At 40.8% G+C, this 19,434-nt stretch overlaps 1 protein-coding gene across 1 annotated transcript in view; it reads left to right on the top strand.

Moving 5' to 3' along the window:
- The window catches only part of vwa8 (von Willebrand factor A domain containing 8), a 150,854-nt gene that overhangs the window by 9,640 nt on the left and 121,780 nt on the right, over positions 1–19,434 (top strand). Inside the window, exons 5-12 of the mRNA XM_085766068.1 lie at positions 7,375–7,542; positions 9,386–9,550; positions 11,951–12,000; positions 12,704–12,812; positions 13,556–13,660; positions 14,518–14,646; positions 15,716–15,856; positions 15,958–16,035. Of these exons, the coding sequence (XP_085622194.1) occupies positions 7,375–7,542; positions 9,386–9,550; positions 11,951–12,000; positions 12,704–12,812; positions 13,556–13,660; positions 14,518–14,646; positions 15,716–15,856; positions 15,958–16,035 (945 nt within the window). The remainder of the gene's footprint in view (positions 1–7,374; positions 7,543–9,385; positions 9,551–11,950; positions 12,001–12,703; positions 12,813–13,555; positions 13,661–14,517; positions 14,647–15,715; positions 15,857–15,957; positions 16,036–19,434) is intronic.

Genomic DNA, 19,434 nt, shown 5'->3' with positions numbered 1-19,434 from the left:
ACTGTTCCCTCTAAGGTGTTTTACTGTGCAGATTGCACACTGCTCCCCACCTCTTTGCCCAGAAGACAAAAAAAGTTGTACACTCAAATATCCCCGATTAGTTTAGTGTTTATTTCTCCCTAATGTGGCTTCCAATTGTGAAATGTCTGACCTTAACCGTGGTCTGTAGTACAACTACTACGATTTAAGTTTTTGCTTGAGAATTATTATTACTGTTCATATCAAGAATGCTTCTGTGCCAAGAGTTGATGACACCAACTTGATGTTAGTTATTTTTTTCATATGGCAATAAATGCAAAATCTATTTTGCCAAAACAATATTGTATTTTGTTATCATTAACTGTAGCTGACCTAGATATGGAGTAGCCTAGGTAATGTTGTCAAAATAATCTGTTATTAATCATTATAGTAATAGCCAATAGTACTGATATTTGGAGTTGGAGAGAGGCCATAGCACCAGCATGTGGACGTAGCTACTGTGTACGCTCAAGCTGTCGCTCACAGTCGTTCAAGCAGGTCATCAGGGGAGTTGAATTTCTGCTCAGGAGTTATGAAAATTAGAGGGAACATTGGTTTCACCGTCTCTCTTCTCTGTCAGTCAGCCCCTCCACCCACTGTATCTCTCGCGTGCGGACACACACACTAACACACACACAGCTAATAAACGCTAAATGTGGCAAATCGTGCTAATTGTACAGTGCACAATCAAATTACCGCTCTGCAATTTTTTTGCAGTCTACTGACCAAAATCCAAAAAAGTCTTTCCAAACAGGTTGCTTGGAGTCCAAACCACTTCTCTCTGCTGCCCAGTTCGTTTTTCTCTCTCTGCATCTGCCACCGTTTCAGCAGCGAGTGCAACTCCTGTGACCCGTCCCTGACCCGCAGGGGCGTGCACAGACTTTTTGAAGGACAGGGGCAAAAAGGGAAAAAAAAAGGGCACATACAGCGCGTCCTCGCCACTGTGTTTTTCAACAGTTGGACCCCCTGCTCCCCCCCTTGTGCACACCCCTGCTGACCCGTCATGCAGTGCACCGTGGTTTTTTCCCCCCCATATTCGAATATTAATTTTCACAATCAAATTCCCTGTTTGTTCGTTTTTTAAATATTTGAATATAGGACGAATCTCCTTGTTGTTTACAACTACTTCCGGGTAGAAAACCAGCATGAGAACAATAGTGACGGACGAGAGTTTTGCTATATATCTAATTTTTCATGTCACTATATCACCGTTTAGACTAATCTGATGTTTGTAAAGTTTATAAAACCAATGATTGGACAAACATTACTATTAATGTGTGCACATTTTTGTAATTAGTCATGGTTATCATAGATTAGCCGGGCTAACGGTTAGCTACCTGTTTAACTTTAATAACTCAGTGACTCAATAAACGCTCCATGAAAAAATATTTTCTCCAGCGGATATCTGAGTTCCAACATGACTGAGCTAACTGGAGTAGTTTCATGTCGTGTCCCACAACGGGAGGGTTTTAACAGCTGACGTCCTGCTGTTAGCTTAGCTACCGCCGTTAGCTTAGCTACCGTTAGCTGTCCCTGTCAGCTGCAGCCACTGATGCTTTCTAGACACTGTGATTCCCCCAAACTGAATAAATACAACACATAGCAACACAAAACACACACACAGAAATAGTAATGTTTCTTCAATCATTTCAGATTTGTCTAAACGCTGATAGGGCGTGAAAAATATGATATAGCCTAGCTAAACTGTTGTTCGTTACTACTGTTCTCATTCAAATTACCTGGTGGTTTATGTTTATGTTTATGTTTATTAAAGACTCCCATTAGCTGCTGGACTTTCCAGCAGCTACTCTCCCTGGGGTCTTGATCACTGAAATTATAATACATATTTTCATTAATACATTGACATACATATTCACAACCATTAAAATACATTACACACACACACACACACACACACACACAAACATCTCAACACAAGACAAGGAAACAATCTCACAACACAATTCAAAATACACTGACAGACACTCTAGACTACGAAAACACAAGAACACAAAGACACTTGCTCAAAAGACAGTTCTAAAGACAAAAACAAAGAAAGGCACTACAGCCAACATTATGGCCCCTCTTCATACTCAAGGAGCAGTAATTCAGCCATACAGATTTATCCTTCCTGGGTAAACAAAAACAATTTTAGCTTCTTCTTAAAGCATGCAATGTTATTATCCAAGACCAAAAAAAGTGGTAATTTGTTCCATGCCGCCATTGCCCTGTAGTTCACTGTCTTCTGTTTTAAGTTTGTTCTACATAATGGTAACAAGAACCGACATTCAGCCATTTGCCTCGTAAACTGATTGTGTGTGTCTGAAAAAAAAGATAAACTTCTGTGCAATATTTCTGTTTTTTTTTGACTAATGACTAATTTTTTAATGAAACATATCAGTGAATATTGCACTCTACTTTCAACACTTTTTATACTTTTTATACCCGGAAGTAGTTTGTAAACAACAAGGCGATTCGGTCTATATATTCAAATTTTAAATATTCGTTGACAGCCCTAGGCACTATGTGCTCTGATGTGATTGGCCGATACAGAACAATAGTTTATTGTTGTAGTCAGCATAGGACACAGGTCGTGGACGTCGAATGTCTCTACCAACATGTCCCCCCCCCCCCCTCCCGCCTCTCCCGCCTCCCGCCTCCCCATCTAAATGAAAACAGGTGTCCATTGTTTCCATGGGAACGGCTGGTGAATAGACACAGCATCACTGTGATGGTTCTAATAGGTGTGAAGAGACGGATTATTTCTGCTTCTGCTTCTTCTTCTTCTTCCTCGAACCCCGTGAAGATCTGCGCTGTCTGATGAGATGTGGGCAGCGAGTGTGAGTGTGTGTGTGTGTGTGATTTTTCAATATTCTGTGTTAATACATACAAGCCTGTGGGTGCAATTAGTGTGTGTGTGTGAGCATATTACTGTATCCTGCATTTTATTATTATTTAGTGAAAACGTGTGGGTACAAAATCAGAAAGCTTCTCTCTTGGAAAGTATTTTAGTATTGTGGGAGGTGTGTGTGTGTGTGTGTGTGTGTGTGTGTGTGTGTGTTTGTGCGTATTAACTAGAACATCCAAGTATTCCTCGGGGCCTTGTGCTGATTCGAAGCCCTATATTCAGACTTTAACGTGTCACTCCCTCTGCTCGCTCTCTTCTTCCTCCTCCTCTTCTTTCCTTTTTCCTCCTTCAGTCCAAACATCTCGCCCTTCCTCCTTCCTTCCCTCCTTCCTTCCCTCCTTCCCTCCCTCCCTCCCTCCTTCCTTCTTCTTCCTCCTCTCAGTGTAGTGTGAAGGATGCAGCAGTCACATGGATGTAATTGCACGCATACATGTTGTATTTTTGACATCTCCACCACCAGTCACCTCTCTCCAATTAGCAGCCGGCTCTTATGTAAGGCAGCTCACCTCAAACCCACAGTACTACTACTACTACTACTACTACTACTACTACTGCTGCTACTACTGCTGCTACTACTACTACTACTACTAGTCTCTGTTAGCGTAGTAAAAAAGCTCCACCACCTCCACTGAGTTGATGGTTAACCTCTGCAGCCTCCACTTCTTTTCTTTTCTTTTCTTTAAGAAAATTAATTCATCGGATTCACTTTCTGAGCGAGGAAACGTCTGAGTAATCCTGTTGGAGGGAGAAAGCCGAGTGCAGACTGAGCATCCAAGTGCAAAAAGAAGATGTAGGATTTGTAGATTTAAAAGAGCAAAACAAAAACTGTAACTTCCACAAATGACCGTTTCTAGACAAACTCCAAAAAGTTAAAGGTCTCACATTTTCACAAAAAACTCAAACTGAACTCCTACTGAGTTTATGTGTGTGTGTGAGTTTTTTTTTGTTATTTATGATTATTACAGCTAGGGGTGTGCCAAAAAAATCGATTCACATAAGAATCACAATATAAAATGTCCCAAAATCGATTTAAAAAATAAAAAAGTGAAACAAATCTGCTGGCTGTCAGCCTCCATCTCCTTAGAATTTAAAAGGCAGCATGTTTAAAAGATTCACTTTTAATGTTGTTACTTAAGCAATATGTGATATTGCTTTTATGCAACAGTTTCAACAGTTCAATCTAAGCATGGATAAATGTTGAAAACTCAATAAATGTGAAAAAGACACTTTAGTCATTCTGTCTAGCAAAGCAGACTGGAGTAGATCATGATTTAACACCGATAGACTGAAGCAGAAATCATTAGGAATCAAATCGTTTTGAATCGAAAATCCATTTTTACTCGAATCGTAGCCCCAAAAAATCAGAATCGAATCGAATTGTGAGATAGTAAAAGATTCCCAGCCCTAATTCCAACCCTCTGAGGAGCTGGCTAACTCATGCCAGCTTCAAACCGAGACGCTCTAACTCATCAGGCGGTTTGACAGTGAAGCAGGTATTAGACTGTGACACTGTGTGGAATTAGAAGCGTCTTAAAAAGCCTCGGAGTGACGGTGGTGATCGCTGCAGCCTGAGGCAGAGCTCAGAGTGGATCTGAATATTTCATACTTTCACTTTACGCTCTGCTTCCACACTGATCCACAGCCTCTGTTGGCTTTTAAAGGGATAGTTCAACATTTTGGTAAATTCTCTTATAGTCATAGCAGTAGGTTCATCATTCATTTCTTGGTTTCCACTCATCATCAAACTCATCAAATACACAATCCAACAACTCCACAACGCTCTGGTGGACAAGTTGTGACCTGCACATTCACCACGCTATGAGATAATAACACAACGTTACCAGACAGAGTTGTTTTAGAGGGAAATGCAGCCGGAACTACATTCCAGACACAACTGCTGGGCGGAGGGATTTAAGAAGAGAAAGTAGTTCAGAGTATTTGCTTCATGTGTCGTCATGTTACATAATTATACATGATTATTTATTTTATTATGCAGTTATTAATAGTTTATTTATTTACTCATTTATTTATCATTTATTTATAGACATCTCCTTTTTAAAGGGATAGTTCAACATTTTGGCAAATTGGCCCATTGCCATAATCGCTATAGTCATAGCAGTCTGTTTGTTACCTTACCAATCATTTACATTTTCGAGGGAAATACAGAGACTGCTTGATGAAAAACTGTCCCTGAAGGCAACGCGCATCAGTGGTTTTGCATGAATTTCCCTCTAAAACAACTCTGTGTGGTAACGTTGTGTTATTATCTCATAGCGTGGTGAATGTGCAGCTCACAACTTGTCCACCAGAGTGTTGTGGAGTTGTTGGATTGTGTATTTGATGAGTTTGATGAGGGAAACCAAGAAATCCCATGCAGCTCTCTGTGTCTCTGCCCCGCCGATCTCAAAACAACATGCACCGATAATTAAAGGTGATGATGAACCTACTGCTATGAATATATATAGGGATTATAGTGATGGGAGAGTTTGCCAAAATGCTGAACTATCCCTTTTAAATTGTGCAACAGTTCATAAGTCGTCCTGTCGATCACTTGCACGTTTGCATTTTTTGTATCTCCTGCAGAAACATTAAGTGCATCCACTGTTGTGTCGACCTCTCACTATGTAACGACGATGATGATGATGATGATGATGATGATGATGGGATGTTGGTTCCTCGGTCGGTCGGTCGGCCTGTCCTCTTCTCCCTCCCCGTCTCCCTCCGCCGTCCTTTCTGCCTGCGTCACTTGCATTTCTAACAATTATCTGATTACAGCGTTGGTGCCGAAAATGGATCGGGAGTTAAATTTAGAGCATCTGGTCCTCACTATAGTTTTATGGCTCTGCTTCCCACACAACCTGCCACGTATTTACATGTTAACCTAATTACATGGCCACTCGCTCTGCGGTCCGCCCAGACAGCTAAAGTTTCCTGCCTCTTGACGTCAGACCTGCTTTTTGATTTCTGTGCATCTACACACACACACATAAACACACACACACATATACACATCTACACACACAGGCTTGGATGAAGTGAAGCAAGTCGAGCCGAGTGTGATCCCACATTCACATTCTGTGGTAGAAAATAGGCCTTCCTAAAAACAGCTGAGACTGTTTTGAAGCCGAGGGTTTGGACTTGGAGTAGATTGAGGACATTGTGAGCACAATGAGGTGAGAGGACATCCTCAGGAAAGACTTTATGGAAAAGCTCATATTATTGTCATTAGTGCTGCTGGGGCAGCGGGGGCTGATGGACAGGCAGATTGCTCTTTGTATAAATGCGTTTTAGCTTTGTTAACATTTGCACAGGGTCAGAGGCCGCGCAGGCCGGACAATGGAGCCGCAGATCTGACCTGAGATTGAACCGATTCTGGTGGTTGGTTGGTTGGTTGGTTGGGAGGTTTTTTAGCCTTTAAAAGAATAGTTCACCCAAAATTGAAATTGCATTACTCATTATCTCCTCCCCCTCATGTGGACTAATAAAGGCTGGGAGAAGTTTCAGAGTCCTCCGTGGCTTCTCTGAGTTACAGGGGGTCTCGGCGTAGCAGTGCATGTCCATATAACGGTTGCAAATGGATACCAACAAACATCCAAATACCTCCATGCTGCTCGTATGTAATGTCCGTCTTGTATTGAAGCCCCAAAATGCAAAATTGTCCTGAAAAAAAATGAAATAAGTCTATATTTCAAGCTTCTCGAAGCTCCTCTTCCCGGTTCGTCAAATTTGGACGAACCGGGAAGAGGAGCTTCCGTTACAAACAAGCTTGAAATATAGATTTATGTAATAGGGGTGGGAGAAAAAATCGATTCACATAAATATCGCGATATCTTTTTTGACGATTTTTAAATCGATTTTTTTTTTCCAAAATCGATATATATATATATTTTTTAATATTGTGCAATGTGCATTTGTTCGCCTTTTTTTACACACAGAGAGTCCAGGTTTTGAAAAGGGTTTAAGTTCACTTTATAATGGAGTATGTTAATTTATAGGCTCTTTATAGACAGTATTTGTGTGCAGATAAATGTTAAAAATGCTAAAGACTAAAAATCGAGAGAATCGGCAATATCGTAGAATCGCAATTTAAATCGAATCGCCATCCAAAAAAATCGTAGAAGAATCGAATCGGGAGAAAAGCGTATCGCCCCAGCCCTATTATTTAATTTTTTTCAGGACAATTTCGCATTTCAGGGCTTCAACACAAGACGGACATTACATACGAGCAGCATGGAGGTATTTGGATGTTTTTTGGTGTGTCTTTTTGTTACGAAGACAGTTGGTATCCATTTGCAACCGTTATATGGACATGCACTGCTACACCAAGACCCCCTGTAACTCAGAGAAGCCATGGAAATTTCAACTTTGGGTGAACTAACTATCCCTTTAAAATGCTCGGACGTTGCCTGATGCCAACTACGTCTCTGTCTGTGCTCTCTCCCTCCCAGTGTGCGGTGCGAGCAGCAACCCAAGGTCGAGTCCTGGTGCTGGAGGGGCTGGAGAAGGCGGAGAGGAACGTCCTGCCCGTCCTCAACAACCTGCTGGAGAACAGAGAGATGCAGCTGGAGGACGGACGCTTCCTCATGTCGGCCGAGCGCTACGACAAGCTGCTGCAGGTACAGCACACGCACCTGTCCTCACACAACTCACCTTTAATTTAAAGGCCGGGACATGTTATTATGTAATAAATATCACTTTTTGAGGACTCTTTGACATATATTTAGATGTTTGACTTGCCTTGCAGCCCCTAAAATATGAGAATTGACAAAATAAATCTGTAATTTTCATGATACAATGATACAAAGAGCTGTGATGTTTGATCCTGTCACAGATATGTCTTAAAGGGATACTAGTTCAACATTTTCTGCAAATTGGCCCCATTGCCATAATCCCTATAGTCATAGCAGTAGGTTTGTTACCTTTAATTGTCGGTGCAAGCTATTTTTAGAACGGCGGAGCAGAGCCGTGAGCTGCTCAGAGCTACGCTACGGAGGCTCATTATGGGATTTCTTGGTTTCCCTTTATCAAACTCATCAAATACACAATCCAACAACTCCACAACGCTCTGGTGGACAAGTTGTGACCTGCACATTCACCACGCTATGAGATAATAACACAACGTTACCAGACAGAGTTGTTTTAGAGGGAAATTCATGCAAAACCGCTGATGCACGTTGCCTTCAGGGACAGTTTTTCATCAACAGTCTCTGTATTTCCCTCTAAAACAACTCTGTCTGGTAACGTTGTGTTATTATCTCATAGCGTGGTGAATGTGCAGGTCACAACTTGTCCACCAGAGCGTTGTGGAGTTGTTGGATTGTGTATTTGATGAGCTTGATGAGGGAAACCAAGAAATCCCATAATGAGCCTCCATATAGCGTAACTCTGAGCAGCTCACGGCTCTGCTCCGCCGTTCTAAAAACAGCTTGCACCGACAATTAAAGGTAACGAACCTACTGCTATGACTATAGGGATTATGACAATGGGCCAATTTGCCAAAAATGTTGAACTAACCCTTTAAGACACCTGGGAACTGTTTGTAATTTGTGATAAAAAGGGGCAGAATATTACTGTATGTCTCCTTTAAGGTGTTAAACCCAAACACAATCACACTGACTTCATTCCTCGGTGTCTCAGTTAACTTAACGCTGTAGAATATAATGAATCTTTTTCATGGTTTATGGAGTCGTATCTTCACACATCCACCGTGGATTTCACACTCCTCCTCCTACAGAGCTATTCCTGTGGTTAAATTGGGAAAACTGCCCCTGCCTTAAATACTTTTGTCACAGTCAGAGTCTGGACTAGTTACAGCAGCTTCCTACCTCGGACGGTTTTCATATAAAACCACCATGTAATGTAATGTATATACAGCTCTGGAAAAAATTAAGAGACCACTCCCAAAATGATCAGTTTCTCTGGTTTTACTATTTATAGGTATGTGTTTGAGTAAAATTTGGTTTTATTCGATCAACTATCGACAACATTTCTCCCAAAATTGAAATAAAAATATTGTCATTTAGAGCTTTTATTGGCTGAAAATGACTAAACTAGTCTAAATAACAAAAATATCAAGTCTTTTCAGACCTTGAATAATAATAATGATGCAAAGAAAACATGTTCATATTTATTCCTAAACAACACAGCAAGAATATTTTAACTCAGGACGAGTTTATAAATCAGTTTCTGTGGGATAATGTCAATGTTTAATCCCAGCAGTGGTTTTTATTTATAATCTTCCTATAAAACCAGATGTGGTTCAGGTGACGACCTCACCATCAGTGTCTCATTAAGGAGAATGAGTTGTGTTTGTGTTGGTGTTTAAAAAAGAAAAGAAAAGAATGACTGTCATACATGTAGAGATGCTTTTAAGAAACATTTATGAAAGTGGTCTCTTATTTTTCTCCAGAGCTGTATATATCATAAAAGAGGTGTTTTGTCCCTTTAATGCTTTTGCAGGATCACACCAAAGAGGAGCTGGACAGCTGGAAGATCGTCCGAGTGAGCGAGGACTTCCGGGTCATCGCTCTCGGTCTTCCCGTTCCCAAGTACAAAGGCAACCCCCTGGACCCTCCTCTCCGCTCGCGCTTCCAGGCCCGAGACGTCTACTACCTGCCCTTCAAGGTCGGCCCGGGAGTTCACACATTATCTAACGCCACAAACCTTTCCCCACCAACACCAACAGCAGCATGTTTTTTTTTTTTTTACTATAATCTGTATTTTGGCCGATAATTATTATTATAATTATTATTATTTTTTTTAATAGTGCAATGCAGGTGATAAACAATACAAGTGTAAAAGTGTGTAAGACAGGGGTGAAAAACAAACATATATAGCAACACAGGACAAGACAATACTCAGTGAGAACTATTATAACCAATCAAATGAAATAACAAAAAAAACAATTAATGAAAAATAAAAAATAAAATAAAATAACACAATTGAAATAACAAAGACAATGTTTTTGTTTAGGATACGCGTTGTGTGTGTGTAAGTGTGTGTCTGTGATGAGCATAAGTATGTTGGACTTCTGAGGTAGATATGGCAAAAAAAAAAAAAAAAGGGGGGTGGGGGGGGGGGACAGCAGAACAATAGTAAATAAATAATTAAATAGGTAATAAATAATAATAGAGAGAAAAAAAAAAAAAAGAATACAAGAAGAGGGCTTTGCATGTTTTAATAAAGGCAGAGCAAAAGGAGGAGGAGGAGAGTGGAACCGGTTCCACCCAGTGATCCTGTTTTCATTCACTCGCTGTGAGTAAACTTCACTGGAACTGCTCTCCTCCTCCTCGGTATTCAGAGAAAAGTTGATAACATGATGTGACGTAGTAACAGAGAAACAAACAGGCCTGAGGTTACAGAGAATTAAAGACAAGAACATCCTGGAAGATATGAGATCAGTAGAATAATCCCCATAATAACTCTGATGAAGAGATGTGAATGTGAATGTTGGGAGACAAGACAGAAGTTTAGTTTATTTAGTGTATTTATTCGCACCAATACAGAAGAACAAAAATAGGACACATTAAAATACATTTGATTTGATTTGATTTGATTAGATTTTTATTTGTCTCAAACAAGCACATCAAAAGACAAACAATCTATGTAACAAGAAACAAAACAATAATGATACTGTGCAAGTTTGAGAAGGGGCTGAAGGAAGCAAAGCTTATCAAGTTCAGCCCCCCCCTTACATTGTGATTCATGTCATACATCTGTAGTGAAGATTAAAAACATCTTGCTTTAATATGAAATAAGACCATGATTATAAATAAAAAAAAGAGTAAAATGAGCTGTCCAGTTCTTTATAGCTGTCCAAGAGTGTATGTTTGTACTTACTTTTAAATTGTTTTTAAGTTATTGCACATTTTCATATCCTCATCTAGTCTATTCCACATTTTAACACCACAAAAAGAGATGCTAAAACTTTTCAGGGTAGAATGGATGGTAGATTGTTTAAAGTTACAGTTCCCTCTTAAATCATATATGCTTTCTCTAAACATAAACATTTTTTGGGATGTTTATTGGTAGCCACCTATTCCAGGCTTTAAACAAAATCTGACCTGTTTTGAATTTGACTAGGCCCTCAAATCTTAAAATACCCGATTTTAAAAACAACGGATTTGTATGATCAAGGTACCCAGCATGATGAACCATCCTTATGACTCTTTTTTGTAAAATGCAAAATGCAAAACATTGACATACACAGACACACACATGCATACATACCAGACAGTGAGAGTAGAAACACTACTCATCTTAAAAGTAATATAATAAAAAATCACAATGCTAACAATAACATTAATTAACGAGACAACTCAAATCACTCCAATACAAATTATTTTAAGTCTACATTTGAGCACTGAAATAGACCTACACTTAGTAATTATATGAGGTATAGAATTCCAGATTAAAGGACCTCTGAATTTAATACTGAGCTGCCCTAATGTTGTACGAGAAAATTTACGATAAATATGATTAGCTTGTCTGGTTGGGTATGAGTGAATAGTGGAATTTGCAACAAAAAAGTCATTGAAAACAATAGGAAAAGATGCAGCATTTGTAGTGCAATTAAACATAAAAAAATACATATTTGATAAGTGTTCATTTCAGAAATGGTCAAGATTTTAAGTTGCTTAAACAAAAAAGTAGTTGGTGCTGCTAGGTAACAAGAGGCAGTGGGAAGTCTAACACATTTCTTTTGTAACAACAACAAAAAGTTAATGCCATAGATCAGCAGCATATGAGGTCAAACAGGATCGCCACACAAAACGAAATGAACTAAAACTGTTCGTATTTTCACATTTTTACAGACAGAGATTTATTTTCTGCCTTTATTCTTTATATTCATTCATATATTTATGTTTTAATGTTAAATTTCTGCCTCTAAATACCAAAACCAAGTCTTTATAGGATTCAGATTTCATTCTGTCCTTCTGTGCATTTGAATCAATGTGTTTTCATCATTAGTGCATCAGTCTGTGAGGTCACAGTGAACTTTGACCATTTTTATTGTCCTTCCAGGACCAGTTGGAGCTGTTGTACACAGCCGGACCAAAGGTCGCTGCAGAGAGGTAAAAAAAAATAACACTTCTTCTTCTTCATCCTCCTCTTCTTTTTCTTCATCTTCTTCATCCTCTTCTTCCTCCTCTTTCTCCTCTTCTTCCTCCTCCTTCTTCCTCCTCCTCCTCTTTCTCCTCTTCTTCCTCCTTCTTCATCCTCATCCTCCTCTTTCTCCTCTTCTTCCTCCTTCTTCATCCTCCTCCTCCTCCTCCTCCTTCTTCATCCTCTTCCTCTCCTCCTCCTCTTCCTCCTCCTTCTTCACCTTCTTCCTCCTCCTCCTCCTCTTCCTCCTCCTCCTCCTCCTTCTTCATCCTCTTCCTCTACCTCTTCCTCTCCTCCTCCTCTTCCTCCTCCTTCCTCCTCTTCCTCCTTCTTCTTCATCCTCTACCTCTTCCTCTACCTCCTCCTCCTCTTCCTCCTCCTTCCTCCTCCTTCTTCTTCATCCTCTACCTCTTCCTCTACCTCCTCCTCCTCTTCCTCCTCCTCTTCCTCCTCCTCCTTCTTCTTCATCCTCTACCTCTTCCTCTACCTCCTCCTCCTCTTCCTCCTCTTCCTCCTCCTCCTTCTTCCTCCTCCTCCTCCTCCTCCTTAATCCTCTTCCTCCTCCTCCTCCTTAATCCTCTTCCTCCTCCTCCTTCTTCCTCCTCCTCCTCCTCCTCCTCCTCCTCCTCCTCCTCCTCCTCCTCATTGTATCTCCTCTCCTCCCGTTGTCAGGGTGTCCCAGCTGTTGTCCCTGGCGACGACGCTCTGCTCCCAGGAGTCGTCCAGCCTCGGTCTGCCAGACTTCCCGGTGGACAACCTGCTGCCGGCGCTGCACGTGCTGGTGAGAGGCCGGACGCTGTGAATCCTCTTTACTGGCGTCTAAAAACACTTAAAAGGGATAGTTCACCCAAAATTGAAATTTCATTACTCATTATCTCCTCCCCCTCATGTGGACTAAGGGCTGGGAGAAGTTTCAGAGTCCTCCGTGGCTTCTCTGAGTTACAGGGGGTCTCGGCGTAGCAGTGCATGTCCATATGACGGTTGCTAATGGATACCAACTGTCTTCGTAACAAAAAGACACACCAAAAAACATCCAAATACCTCCATGCTGCTCGTATGTAATGTCCCTCTTGTATTGAAGCCCCGACATGAGAAATTGTCCCGAAAAAAAAAAAAAAAGTCTATATTTCAAGCTTGTTTTGTAGCGGAAGCTTCTCGAAGCTCCTCTTCCCGGTTCGTTTTTTTCGGGACAATTTCTCATGTCGGGGCTTCAATACAAGAGGGACATTACATACGAGCAGCATGGAGGTATCTGGATGTTTTTTGGTGTGTCTTTTTGTTACCAAGACAGTTGGTATCCATTTGCAACCGTTATATGGACATGCACTGCTACGCCGAGACCCCCTGTAACTCAGAGAAGTCACGGAGGACTCTGAAACTTCTCCCAGCCCTTAGTCCACATGAGGGGGAGTAGATAATTTTCAATTTCAATTTTGGGTGAACTATCCCTTTAATGTCTCCTCTGTGTGTGTGTGTGTGTGTGTGTGTGTGTGTGTGTGTGTGTGTGTGTGTGTGTGTGTGCAGAACTCCTTCCCCATGCTTTCCTCCCAGCACCTGGTCCAGAGACTCTACCCGTACCACAGCATCTTAGGGAAGGACGGACGCAGCGCGGTGGAGGGCGTTCTCAGTGTAAGTCAGTCACCGCTGTTGTTATGTCATCTGTTGCCATGATGTTTGTTTGTTGTCATGGTTACCAAGGGTGCAGATCCCGGGGGCGGGGGGGCGGGAGACGTCCCCCCCCAATTTCTGAAAAACTTGAATTGTCCCCCCCAATAACAATACCCCCAAATTATTCAAAATTGAACAAATGTATTTTTTCAGACTTCACATTCTTCACATTTTACATTCACATCTAAAAAGAAATGATCAAAATGGTGGAACAACTAATGTTCAATAATTAATGTTTGACAAATGTATTTCTGACTCCACATTCCATCTCTGGTCTCCTCCACTACGATGCAAATGAATGTGTAGTTTCTTACACAGACGCTGATGACACCAGCAGGCTTTAAAAAAAAACGACCCCCTCAATCTTAGGGCTTCATATTTTGATATTCATCCATATCAATTAATCATGTATAAAGTAGTCCCGCATACAGTGGGAGAAAAGGAAGATGGTGAGAAGAATTGGGGATCTGGGAGGGTCGGAGGGAGGGGAAAGATAAGAACGTGAGTACTGTAGATATTACATACATGTCCGAGACCCTTAAAATTATAATTTACTAATATAACAGCAGTGATACGTGCTGTTGGCTGTTTAGGACAAATAAACAAGAAATGATTCCCTGTGCAGTTCTCTTGGAATGATATGGCGAGCCTCTACCAAGTTGTGATTTATGGTGGCATGTTATGAGTTGCATACGGGCAAAAAAGGGCAAAAAAAAAAAAAAATCACTTTTGTGCCCCCCCCCCCCCCCCAGTCCTGACATCGGTCTGCACCCCTGATGGTTACATGTTTTATTTTTATTTTTCTCTGTGTCTCCTAGAGGTTTGAGCTGCTGGACGGTCGTCGTCAGACTGCAGCCGCCGCCATCAGCAGCGTGTCCAAGGCCACGGACCAGGAGGGACGCGCTGACGTCACGCTGCGCCTCGCAGACAAGGACGTCACCTTTCAGGTAGAGGAGCAGCCCCTGCGCTTCACTAAGGTTGAACCTGTTGCACGTGAGAAAAACATTAGGAGACAAGGGGTTTTTTTTGTTTTGTTTTTTTTGCACATAAAATTATTAAAACATTATTATCTGTTAGACGATCTTTAATCTGTCCTGCACCTTACTGAACCATTTGCACAACCACCACTGTTGTTTTTCTACATTATATATTATATTTTATCTTATTTCATTTTATTTTTTCTATGGTGCTTAATTTACACTCTATACTGTTTATTTTTTATGGGAGAGAGAAACGGCTTTTTGATTTTTCTGTATGTTCTGGAAATTAGGAAACATAGATAATTGACAATATATTTATTATTTGTAATATTATGATTATTATATTTATTATGATTATTATTGATATTATTATTATTATCATTATTAAACCTTTATTTAAGCAGGTAAGACACATTGAGATTGAGATTTCATTTGCAAGGGCGACCTGGCCAAGAGGTCAGCAACACACGTCAAGATAAACTATTACTGTACATAAGAAACAATAAATTAAAATGGATTACATGGATTACATGAAATTAAATGCATTAAATGGATTACAAATGGTAAAACTGACAGAATTACAAGTGCAACGGTTGAAGTAGAGTAAAAACACAGGCTGTTATTTATTAAGAAAGAACGGAGGTGACGGAGAGCAGAGCAGAGCAGAGCAAGAGCTTTGAGCTTTGAGCGCTCTGGGCCACCGTACTCATCAGATTGTGAAGTGAAAAGCTTTCTGTTTCTGAGTCAGTGAGTCATTCAGTTCACATGGCTGTCTGTTGTCCCATGACACAGCACAGACAGACACACACAGACACACACAGAGAGACAGACAGACAGACGGGCAGACTGACTCTGTATCAGCAGCTTGTCTCCTCATGGATTGTTTGATAGTAGATTCGGTTCCCCGGGCGACGCTGATAAGTCTCTGAATCACAGTTTATTACAGGAATGTTTTTTCCACAGCTGTGAAGAACGAAGTTGAAGCTTTTTTCTTTTGTTTTTATCTTCTCTCCTCCTCTCCATCAAACTGCTGCAGGTCCCGGCGGGAACCAAGGAGCCGCGGCCGCCTAGCAACAACAGCAGCAGCAGCTTCATCAACACGCCGAGCCACTCGCAGCTGCTGTCTGAGATGATGCAGTCACACATGGTTAAGGACATATGTCTGATAGGAGCCAAGGTAGCTGCACACACACACACACACACACACAGAATGAGATCTCTGTCTTCTGTCTTCTTTCAACAACAATAACTGTGTGTGTGTGTGTGTGTGTGTTGCAGGGCTGTGGGAAGTCGGTTATAGCCAGAGAGTTTGCAGAGATGCTGGGTTACAGCACTGAGCCAGTCATGCTCTACCAGGTAACAAACCACTCACTCATCACACGCTCTTTCTCTTTCTGTCTTTCTGTCTTTCTGTCTGTCTTCATACAGACGGAGAGTTCCTTTTCATGTGAAGGCACCAGATTAATGAATGAGACACTCCTGTCTGTGACCATCTGTCCGTCTTGTGACCTGTGTTACAGAAAATGAGCTGTAACGTGTGAGGGCGGCGGCTCAGGTAGAATCTGCACACGCTGGTGTTTATTACATCACAAGTCCTGCTCCTTCCATCTTACTCTTAACTCTTTCGCGACCATTGACGAGTTAACTCGTCACAGCGTGCCGAACATTCAGGACCGTTGACAAGTGTTTCATGTCATTTATTAGTTCATTTCATAGGGACAGTGCCCCACTAATCAACAGAGTTAAAAGAAAAAGTGTAAGTGGGCCAGAGTTAGCCAACAAGGCTAGTTTCCGTCCGTTGTCCCTGGCCAGATGTTAAAGGCAACCGAAAAGCCAAAAAAAAGGGGCAACAATTAAGTACTTTCAAAACACAACTTACATAACAATCTACCTAGTAAAAGCTCATAATAACAAGTAAAATAAGTAAGAAGTCTGACATACAGCATAACAAAAGATCATGGCAGCAGACATAACATGCAGACAGGGAGAAAGAAGAGCGAGAGAAAGCAAGAGAAGAAAGTACAGCTAGAAACACATGCAAGTAGCACACAGAGCTAAAACATTAGCACAAACAATATCAGACATTACAAGGCAGGACATGAAATGGCATTAGGCAAGAAAACAAAAGCTAACAAACAAGCAAACAAACAGGAAAAAAACAAACAAAAAAACCCAAAACAAAACAGCCTTAACTGTCTTTTAAAAGAATAGTGAGTGTTTGATTCTCTAATAGACTCGTCAAAACCGTTTTTTAAATATATATACTGTATATATATATATATATATATATATATATATATATATATATATATATATATATTTATTAGGTTTATTAATTTAGCACAAAAAAATGACAAACTGACAAACTTGTATAAAGTTCCAGCCCTGTCAATAATACAAAAGAAAAGACGAGCAGACAACATACATGAGCTAAACAAAAGAAAGAGACGAGAAATCAATAGCAGCAGGAGTTAAGGTACTTGAAGCAACTAACAGCAAAAAAAAGCAGAACAATGACAGAGAAAATATAGTTAGAGAGCGAGTAGGGAAAGATTATTAGTGACATATATTATATATTTATATATAAAACAGATATATATTAGGAGGGGTGGAGTCAGTAGCTGCGTTTACATGCAGTGTTTTCCTCAATCTGATCGAAAACAATCGGATTAAATGATTTTTGTTCGTATTTTATTTTATTCGTGATACGTGCTTTCACGTCTGTGTCCCCAAACTAGAAACTTCTTCAACAACACTGGAAAAAGTTGTTGGATTGTCGCTAGTTGCTTTTGACAAAGCTAGATTGGCGACTTTTTCCTATTTTCCTATTTCCCGCGTAGTCCTACGTACTAGGGCGCGCATGTGCAGAATGAATAATCCACTCTGTCAACCGAATCCACTCTATTCAACCATTTATATGTGGCATCAAGCTGACTATCAATCGGCTAAGGTGTTTACATGAGACATTTTGAATCTGATTGACCTATTAATCTGATTATAAATAGGATTTTTGGATCCATGTAAACGCTACTAGTGTGGCTGAAGGGTCCACATGTGGCCTCCGTCACCTGAGGCTCAGGTCACTGCAACATGAATAAACCAGTGTATTTATGTTTCTATGAATGTAAATGTGAGTGAACCCTCCCCCTCCTGTGTGTGTGTGTGTGTGTGTGTGTGTGTGTGTGACTCTGAGGAATGCAGCGAGCCGGCTGACGGCCGTGCAGGAAGCGGCTGTGCTGCTGCAGCTTTATGTATTAATGCATCACGCTGCAGTTTATTTTTAGCCGCCCGCGGTCGGGGGTCACTTGTGCTACGGGAATTGCGGAATCCTTTTCGCTCGGGCCAGTTCATCCCGGCCACTCCGCAAAAAAAAAACAAAAAAACATCCCATTTTTGGAAAAAACAAAGTGGCGGATCAGACCAACACAACGGACACGGACACACTGAATATTTAACTGTGATAAAACTCTATAAAAGCTGCTTCATGTCAGAGCAGCAGCAGCAGCAGCACTGAGGACAGGTGAGCTGCTGCTGTAGCATCACACACTCTGACATAATATGCAACATCACACACACACACACACACACACACACACGCGAGTCATACATTCACAAATCCGCTCAGCAGGGTTCACTGATGAGAAGCAACTTTGCAGAAATAGAAAAAAAACTTGCAAGAGAGCAAAAGAATGCAGTTATTAATAGTTTATTTATTTACTTATTTATTTATCATTTATTTATAGACATCTCCTTTTTAAGGAGGCAACTTAAAGCAGAAGTAAGTGGTCCGGTCGTTTTGGCTAATGCTGCGTTCCAGGCAGGCTTTTGAAACCGTAAATTACAGCTTCAAGTCACAACTTACGACTTTGTAGCGTTCCAGGCAACCCACTCGTGTTTTTCCGACCTGTTTTACCTGTGAAAGTCACTATAACGGCCACTCGTAACTTCTGACCCGTGAACTCGTACCAGATCGAACTGGTACCACTTCACAGGTCGGAAAAACACGAGTTATGGGTTACCTTGAACGCACCATAACGTCTTGTCAGCCGATGGAGTTAGCAGCCCCCGCCCTCGTCATGGATCTATTGGTCCTCGTCCCTACGTCACCACATTCAGGCGCATCCCTTGGCTGCACACACAGAGAGGACTGCCCCTTCATGCCGTTCTCTCTCCTCATTGGATAAAACTTGTAGGATACGAGAAAAGTTTTCTCCTGGGCTCAGAGCAGAGCAGAGTGACTGACAGACCCGTGTTTCAGACCAAACACTCTATGTAAGTGATTGCTGTGGGAAGATAGAACTATTTAAGACTTATATTAACACAAAAATATCGCTTACTTCTGCTTTAACACAGATGACAAAACCTTAAGCACAATATTTTTTTTCACAATATTTTCTGAGCGGTAAATGAATGAATAAACAAATAAATGAATATGCACTCACCTGTAACAGTTAGTTTACATGCTCCTCTCATTAAGTAGAGCCTTAAGATTATGCATGTTAGCACTATAGAAAAAATTAAATTATCAAATTAAATGTTGTAAGTTCAAGCCGACCCATAGCTTTGGTGAAGAGGTGGAAGCCATGTGTGTTTGATTTGTATGTAAGTTTCATCCCATCAGCAACCCGTGTGAATGTTAGTGTTGTACTATAGTATGTTGTATGTTCCACATGTGTGTTAAATTGTCTGCTTCAATGTTATAAGGACGGACTGTGAAAACTAATTTTCCTACGGGAGAGTAAAGAATAAATCTGA

The sequence above is a fragment of the Trachurus japonicus genome, chromosome 21, assembly GCF_045865225.1.
Source record: "Trachurus japonicus isolate A0001 chromosome 21, Traja_1.0".
Taxonomy (NCBI): domain Eukaryota; kingdom Metazoa; phylum Chordata; class Actinopteri; order Carangiformes; family Carangidae; genus Trachurus; species Trachurus japonicus.
Note: the sequence above shows the minus strand (reverse complement) of the source record. Positions and strands in the feature narration are given on the sequence as shown.